The sequence below is a fragment of the Plasmodium reichenowi genome, chromosome 12 (assembly GCF_001601855.1).
Source record: "Plasmodium reichenowi strain SY57 chromosome 12, whole genome shotgun sequence".
NCBI lineage: Eukaryota > Apicomplexa > Aconoidasida > Haemosporida > Plasmodiidae > Plasmodium > Plasmodium reichenowi.
This window is the reverse complement of record NC_033657.1, coordinates 44,385-53,408: the sequence shown is the minus strand read 5'-3', so window position 1 is coordinate 53,408 and position 9,024 is coordinate 44,385. Positions and strand designations below refer to the sequence as shown.

Sequence of the window (9,024 nt, the reverse complement as noted above, 5' to 3'; positions counted from 1 at the left end):
AAAAAAAAAAAAAAAAAAAAAAAAAAAAAAAAAAAATAAAAATATATAAAAAAAAAAAAAAAATAAAAAAAAAAAAAATTAAAAATTTTATTAAAAAAAAAAAAAAAAAAAAAATATTTTTTTTTTTTTTTTTTTTTTTTTTTTTTTTGAATAAACTAAAAAAATGTTAATAAGTAAATACGAGGATGTATAAATAAGTACATTTATAAAACACTAAAAGTGGTAAGAATAGAACTATATATATTATATATATTACTATTGCATAAATGAAAGATATGTATATAAATATAAATAAATAAATATATATATATATATAAATATATATATATATATATATATATATATATATATATATAGAATACCATTTTTAGAATCATTTATAAATTATATACATTTAAAATAATTTTAAAGATATATTAGAATTCCAAAAAAAAAAAAAAAAAAATGAAAGAAATATCTATTCAACATATATATATATAAGTATATTAAAAATGGCACTTTTAAAATAATTCATTACACATTAGATAATAATTATAATATATATTAAATTATGTGTACATAAAATGAAAAAAAAAAAATAAAAAATAAAAGGAGAATGGAAAAAGAAGTTATTTTAATTGTTCCTCTGGCATACAAAAATGAGATAGTGCATACTTATTAAAAAAAAAAAAAAAAAGATAAAATAAAATAATATTAAATAAAAGGGTACGTGTTACGTTATATACATAGATATATATATATATATATATATATATATATATATATTGTATTGAACAGTATCTTTTGAACAAATATATTATTCAATATTTTGATAAAAAATACGACAAATATGTTTTAAGGGAAAAACTTAAAAAAAATGGGTGATAAAATTTTATATAATTTTGACAAGATGTTTGTAAGAGATAATAAGAAATAAGAAAAAGTACGATGATTTTATGAAATCCAAAAAAGAAAAAAAAAAATAAAAATATTATATTTATTTTATATGTATATATTTGAGAATTATGTTATTGTATGCATATAAAAATATATGGGAAGTAAATTATATGACCGAAAAAAAAAAATAAATAAATAAATAAAATAAATAAATAATATATATATATTATATATATATATTTACTTTTACACATTAATAAGATATCATTTTATATATAAATTGAAATTATGAATATATATAATAATAATAAAAATACAAATTGAATATGTTTTCCTGAAAAGTCTATCTTTTAAATATTCCTTTATATATATTAATATATACATTTGTTTATATATATATATATATATATATATATATATATATATATTTTATGAGAATATAGAGTTTGTATCATAAGAATAAATATATTAATAATATACATACATACATATATTTATTTATTTATTTATTTATTTTTATAAATTTTAATTTTTTTTTTCATAATGATGAAAAGAAAGGAAGTATGGGATTCAAGGATCAGTAGTCCCGTAACAAGGATAAAACATCCTCATGAACATAACTTATCATATTATAGCAAGTGCATGTTTGGAGGTATACTATCATGCGGTTTAACACATACAGTAATTACACCTTTAGATGTGACAAAATGTCGAATTCAGACATATCCAAATATTTATAAGAATTTATTTCAAAGTATAAAGAAAATTGTAAAAGAGGAAAAGGTAAGAAGTTTAACCCTAGGATGGACTCCTACATTTGTTGGTTATTCTTTACAAGGTTTATGTAAATTTGGATTTTATGAAATTTTTAAAGATGTATATTCAAATTATTTGGGTGAAGAAAATGCATATAAATATAAAGGCGCTACATGGTTACTTGCTTCAGCATCAGCTGAATTTACAGCAGATCTTTTTTTATGTCCTTTTGAAATGATTAAAGTAAAAATGCAAACAAGTAAGGCTAATACATTTCCTACAAGAATATTACCATCTATAGCTCATATGTTGAAAAATAGAAAAGAGTCTAAATTTCCGTTTGGTAGCGTAGGACCTTTATGGTGTCGTCAAATACCTTATACTATGGCTAAGTTTTATTTTTTTGAAAAGATTGTTCAGTTAATGTATGATAAAGTATTTACTATGCCTAAAGATAATTATTCTAAATCAACACAACTCGGTATAACATTTGCATCAGGTTATTTATCAGGTATTATTTGTGCCCTTGTTTCGCACCCAGCTGATAATTTAATTTCACAATTAGGAAAAGTAGAAAATAAAGATAAAAGCTTAGGAATGATAACTAAAGAAATGGGAATGTTTAACCTATTTACTAAAGGAATATGTACAAGAGTATTAATGATAGGAACATTGACAGGTTTACAATGGTGGATTTATGATACGTTTAAGTCCGTTATGGGATTAGGAACAAGTGGATCAGGTTCCTCCGCAAAAAAATGAGAACAAATTAAAATTTACTTATATGTATAGTGCACGTGAAAAAAAAAAAAAAATATATATATATATATATATATATACTTCATAATATAGTTAGTTAATCTTTAAATATTTTATATAAATATGTACATATATTTTATAACATCCTAAATATTATAATATATATATATATATGTATATTTCATGTTTATATATCATTTATTACGTTTAAACTTTCTTAACATTTTCTTTACATCTGTATTTATGTTTTTGTTTTTCTTTTTTTTTTTATTCAATAATTATCATAAAAAATATGTGAATATAATCACACACAATACGGAAACACACGAGTCATTTTATCATTTACAAGGGACAAGTAAAATATATATATATATATATATATATATATATGTATATTACGCGTAAAAAAAATAAAACAATATAATTATATATAATTATATATATATATAAATATATATATACTTATCAGGTGTAATTGTGCACAGTTCTATATATTCTTACCAAGAAATATATATTTCATATAAATAAATGAACAAAGACAAGTTTAAGAATTAGTTATTTTCATTTTTTTTAACATATTTTAAAATAGAATCCTTTTTATCTTCTTTTGTATAATTTGTAAAATCATTCCAGTTTTGAACTTCCCTAAATTTTAGTTGGGAACCTAAAAAAAAAATTAAAAAAAAATTAAAAAAAAAAAAAAAAAAAAAAAATAGTTATGCATATATAAAGGTGAGAACACAATAAAATATATATATATATATATATTTTTTTTATTCTTATATTTCATTTTATATTATCTTACTCATGATGATGTGTTCCTCTTTAACTTTATCTATTATGTCTGTGTATTTTTTTTCCACATCTAGCCAAAGGGATAAGGTATTTTCACTAAGAAGTAGAGGACATCTATAAGAAAATAAAAATATGTCAATATATAATGTTTAACAACTTATAGTAATATAAATAAATAAATATATATATATATATATATATATATGATAATTTATTTTATATTTTATTATTTTATAACCTCTCGTGTATATCTTGTAAGTTGGTATTTTCACTTGAAGTTGTTATTATGGTATTTCGACATTCTTTCTTATTATCGTTAGATACAGTATATAAACCTTGAAGAATAAAAAAAGGAATGGTAAGTAATATTTAATTTGTTCTTCATATCATTGGTAATATAGTAGATTCATGCTTTATTTTTTAAAATATCTTACCAGCAAGAATTATATATGAGCAGTTTTCTTGTTTCTTTTCGTTTTGGTTGTTTTCTATATTATTTAAATTATCTACTGTAAAAAAGAAAAAAAAAAAAAAAAAAATTACAAAACGTTATTTTTTAATTTTTTGAATATTTCAATCATAATATAATTATGTTTATGACAAAAGAAGCAATATATATATATATATATATATATATATATTTTCATTTTGGTAAAATATTCTTACTTTTAAATTCAACAGAGGAATTTTATTTTTCCCCATTTAAAAATAAGAAATAAAACAAAAGTAAATATATAGATGAATAATTATTTTAATAAAATCATATTTTGAATTCATTTATTTAGTACGTTTTATAATAATATAGTAAAAAGAAAATATATATATTTAATTTTTTTTACCTTCATCAGAAAGTTCTTTTTTTACTTTTTTTGTAGATGTTTCTTCTTTTATAACTTTTTTTCGCTTATGAGAATTTTCATCAACTAATTGATCTTCTTCTTGTTCTTCATTTGTTTCATCTTTTACTTCATCTTTTACTTCATCTTTTACTTCATCTTTTATTTCATCTTTTATTTCATCTGTTGCTTCATCTTTTACTTTATCTTTTATTTCATCTGTTGCTTCATCTTTTACTTTATCTTTTATTTCATCTTTTACTTCATCTTTTATTTCATCTTTTATTTCTTCTTTTACTTGTACATTTCCCTGTTTTTTATCCTCATCCTTTTTCATTTTACTATCATTGTCTTCATATTCTGATTTGTATTTATCAGATTCTACATTATTCAATTCTTCTTTTTCAATTTTTAATTCATTTTTATTATTTGTGTTACCATTGTATATATAATATGGAGTTTTTTTTGAGGATCCTTCGTTACCCATCCATTCAAAATAACCATTAACAACGACAGCACATCTATTTTTATTTATTAAAACACTTTAAAAAAGGAAAAGGAATTTAAATATACATGAATATATATATATATATATATATATATATATATATATGTATATACTTATGCATTTATATATATGGATTATCATTTTATGAACCTGAATGATTTTTTTATGTGTAGGGTCTCCAATCTAGCATTAATCAAAGCAAAGTCTTTTTCTATTTTTCCATAAGTAAAAGGAGAAATTCCCCATAAGCACACATTAATAATTTTTTCTTTTGATGTGGAATTTTCAACACTTTCAAAAATGATGGGTACATAATTTTTCCTGTGAAAAGAATTAAATGTTTTATGTATATTATTATTTTTTAGGAGGACAATAAATATAATAAATATATATGTATTTATTAATTTATTAATTTATAGGTTTATTTTTTTGTTTTTTTTATTTTACTTGTTGATCATCCCTCTTTTTACTTTGTCATCATTAACTATTTTGTTACACTTATATTTACTTTTCAAAACGTTTAAATCAATATTAAAATGCATTCGAACACACATTTTGTATTTTTTTTTTTTTTTTTTTTTTTTTGAGAAAAATTTTGAAGATGATTTTATAATTTTTTAAAATACAATTAAAATATAATGAAAGTAACGAAAACAGATAATTTATATATATAAGATGGTTATTAATTTTTAAATTATTATATATAATAAGATTTAATGACAAAAAAAAAGAATACATATATATATATATATATATATTTATATTATTTATGTTTGTTATTAGAAATGGAAAACTTTATACAGCTATGCATAAAGATAATTTTTTTTTTTTTACAAAATTAGTATTCTGTAGAAATATTTAATATAAATATTTATGCGCACATAAATATATATTATTATATATATATATATATATATATTTTTTTTTTTTTTTTTTTTTAAAAATTTAGACTATACAGGAATACGTACATAAATATACATATATAAATAATAGTTATTTTTTTTATCGTAAATATTCTTAACCTTCTATATGTTAAAAAAAAAAAAAAAAGAAAATAATTTTAATTATTTTTTTATTATAATTAAATAAATAAATAAATAAATATATATATATATATATATATATATATAATAATTGTAGAAAAAATATATATATATATATATATATATATATATATAAGCATTATTTTTATTTATGTGAAGATTTTTAAGAATAATTTAAAAAATAAAAAATGACACATTTCATATATATGTAAGATTTGGTGAATATATCTCTTAATAGTTTCTTCCATATAAAGAATATATAAATATAATAATAAATAAGAGGGAAAAAATATATATATTAAAAGATATAAATATATTTATATATATATGTATTTTAAACATATATTTTTTACTTACAAATACAAGTTGAATATTAAAATGTATAAAAAGAAACAATATGAAAAATATATATACGGATGTATATATATATATATATATATATATATATATATATATATAATATATATATTACATTTTTTTGTTTGTGAAATCATAAAAGAGGTATAGGAATAAAATAGAATATTCTTTATATTTTAATGAGGAAAAGATATATTTATCCTTTTCTCAATTATTTTACATATGTATAGAAATAAATTGAAGAGTCTATGTTTTTGTGAGAACTATTTTTATACTTATAAATGTAGTCATATAAATAATTTAAACTTTATATATTTTACTACATATTACAATTTTATGAACTTAAATGTTTCTAAGGATGTGAATAATTATATGAAAATAAATGGAATAATTAAAAGGGTAGATATAAAAAGATATTATAATAAAAAATTAAATAATTGGTCTTATGAAGAAAATGCCAAAGAATTTCATAAGAAGGATGAAAAAGAATATGGAAGTAGATATGAATATAATAATAAATTTATAAATGAGGAAGAGAAAAAAGATGAAGATAAGAAATATAGATATGATGAAGAAAAGAAATATAGATATGATGAAGAAGTGAAATATAGATATGATAAAGAAATGAAATATAGATATGATGAAGAAATGAAATATAGATATGATGAAGAAGTGAAATATAGATATGATGAAGAAATGAAATATAGATATGATGAAGAAAAGAAATATAGATATGATGAAGAAAAGAAATATAGATATGATGAAGAAATGAAATATAGATATGATGAAGAAATGAAATATAGATATGATGAAGAAATTCATAAAGGATTATATTCAGAATATAATTCAACAAGTATGAATAATGGATATAATAATAATAATGAAAGTACTTATAAAATAAAAAAGGAAATATTAAATAGGCATGAAAAAATAGATTTGAATTCTCTACATATAGATGAAGAAATTATTAATAACCTTAAGATTATTTTGAATATAGAAAAATTATATATGTATCAATATATTATATATAATGAAATCTTAAAAAATTGTAAACATTTATTAATATATAATAAAACAGGTACAGGGAAAACCTTAAGTTATTTATTACCATTAATACAAAAATTAATAAATGATAAATTTGACTGTAATAAAAAGGTATTAATAATAACACAGAATATATATTTATGTAAACAGTTGTATATATATATATTATCCATTTATCCAACTTTAAATGTGTGTATATTATCTGATGAAAAGGAAAGTTATAATATGAATAATAATATAAACCATGATATTATAGTAAATATAAAAAGAAATAATATTAACTGCAATAATAAAGAGAATAATGATATGTGTGATGAAAAGTACGGTATACATTTTTATTTATGTACACCTAACAAATTGGAATATTTTATAAAAAATTATAAAAACAAAAGTAGAAATGAGAAAAATGTTATGAATAATATATTAAATAATATAAATACTATTGTTATAGATGAATTTGATTATATTGTTGAATATAGAAAGAACATTTTCAATTTTTTTTTTAAAAAAGATTTATTTAATGAAATTCACAATAATAATAATAATATAGGAGACAAGAATAGATTTAATCATGATATATTTAATAAATCAAATTATAACATATATTTATTTACAGCTAATATAAATGAGGTGATAAAAAAAAAAATATATGAACATTTAAATGGTTTTGTTTTTTTTGATTTTATAAATGGAATTAAAGAACATATACAAAAACAAGTAGCTGAACAACATAATTTTAATATTGATGTTTTGAAAAATTCTGAAAATGTTGTTCAATTATTAAACAAAGAAAATAAAAATGAAAGTCTATGTAATTTAAATATTACGCATTTTGTGTGTAAAATTAATTCGGCATCAAAATATAAATATGTATGTTATTTTTTAGAAGAATTTTTTTTTCATAAACAGAAGATATCAGAAAACGTTTATAATGATATGGTATATGATGAATATGATAAATTAAATTATAGGAATATGATTCCTATGGAAGAAAACAAATTTGTGAATAATTCAGAGAAAGAAGGGAATATGAAACGTTCAAATGCTGATAAAATAAATAAGTGTATAATATTTGCAAATACAAAGGAGGAAGTAAATAAAAATAAAATAAAATAAAATAAAATAAAAATTGTGTAAATTGTATGAATTTTTTTAAGCACTTCAAATATATATATATATATATTTATTTATTTATTTATTTTTTTAGGTGGAAAAGTTATATGAAATTTCCTTGCTCAAACCACACGCAGTAATGATGCATTCAGAATTATTGACCATACAGAAAAATGAAAATATCAATTTATTTAAAGTTGGTAAAAAAAATGTCCTTATTACTACAGATATAATAAGTAGAGGTTTGGATATAGACAATGTTATATTTATTTTAAATTATTCTCCCCCGACATCACCCAATGATTATATACACAGGTATATATAAATATAAATAAATAAATAAATAAATATATATATATATATATATATATATATATATATAATGACAGTTGAACTTATTATATTTTTAATAATTTATATAATAACATTTTTTTTTCGATTATTTTATATTATATAATAATCTCTTTTTTTTTTTTTTTTTTTTTATTTGTGAAGATCTGGAAGAACTGGAAGAGGAAAGGAAAAAGGAATTTGTCTAACCATGTATCATAAATATGAATATAGAAATGTAGATAAAATAATGAAATATACAAAAAGCAAATTTGAAGTTATATTGTGTCCAAAGGTTGAGGATGTTTATAAATTTTCTGTAGATAAATTAGTAGGTGGGTAAATTAAATATATGTGTAAAAAAAAAAAAAAAAAAAAAAAAAAAGTAAAATAAACGAAATTGTAAGAATAATGTAAATGATTAATAAACATAATTATATAAACTGTGTTTATATATACATAAACATATATATGTATCTATCTATATGTGTATATATTTTTATTTTCTATAATGTGTAGAGAATGTAATGAAGATAGCACCGGAAAAATATGAATTTTTTAATGAAAAATCAAAGGAGTTACTAAAGAAGCATAATACAAAAATTAT

General features: G+C 18.3%; 3 protein-coding genes across 4 annotated transcripts in view; 2 read left to right on the top strand and 1 right to left on the bottom strand.

Moving 5' to 3' along the window:
- Positions 1-1,419: 1,419 nt before the first annotated feature.
- PRSY57_1201600 (mitochondrial phosphate carrier protein) lies at positions 1,420-2,394 on the top strand (the record flags this gene model as incomplete). The annotated part of the gene is made up of 1 exon (XM_012908447.2): positions 1,420-2,394. One exon carries the CDS (start codon positions 1,420-1,422, stop codon positions 2,392-2,394), a length of 975 nt encoding a protein of 324 aa, XP_012763901.2.
- Positions 2,395-2,942: 548 nt separating this feature from the next.
- Positions 2,943-5,084, bottom strand: PRSY57_1201500 (conserved protein, unknown function; the record flags this gene model as incomplete). Of its 2 annotated transcripts, none has more annotated exons than XM_012908446.2 (7): positions 2,943-3,055; positions 3,197-3,300; positions 3,425-3,521; positions 3,621-3,695; positions 4,026-4,564; positions 4,681-4,851; positions 4,978-5,084. In XM_012908446.2, the coding sequence occupies 7 exons, from the start codon at positions 5,082-5,084 to the stop codon at positions 2,943-2,945; spliced, it is 1,206 nt and encodes a 401-aa protein (XP_012763900.2). The 2 variants fall into 2 exon arrangements, with proteins under 2 accessions (XP_012763900.2, XP_019970169.1); XM_020115016.1 differs by having other exon boundaries at positions 3,621-3,692.
- A 1,068-nt stretch (positions 5,085-6,152) lies between these two features.
- The window catches only part of PRSY57_1201400 (ATP-dependent RNA helicase, putative), a gene marked incomplete at both ends in the record, with an annotated part of 3,705 nt that continues 833 nt past the window's right edge, over positions 6,153-9,024 (top strand). Inside the window, 4 exons of the mRNA XM_012908445.2 lie at positions 6,153-8,066; positions 8,182-8,402; positions 8,583-8,752; positions 8,937-9,024. The exon at positions 8,937-9,024 is cut by the window's right edge and continues 112 nt beyond it. Of these exons, the coding sequence (XP_012763899.2) occupies positions 6,153-8,066; positions 8,182-8,402; positions 8,583-8,752; positions 8,937-9,024 (2,393 nt within the window). The remainder of the gene's footprint in view (positions 8,067-8,181; positions 8,403-8,582; positions 8,753-8,936) is intronic.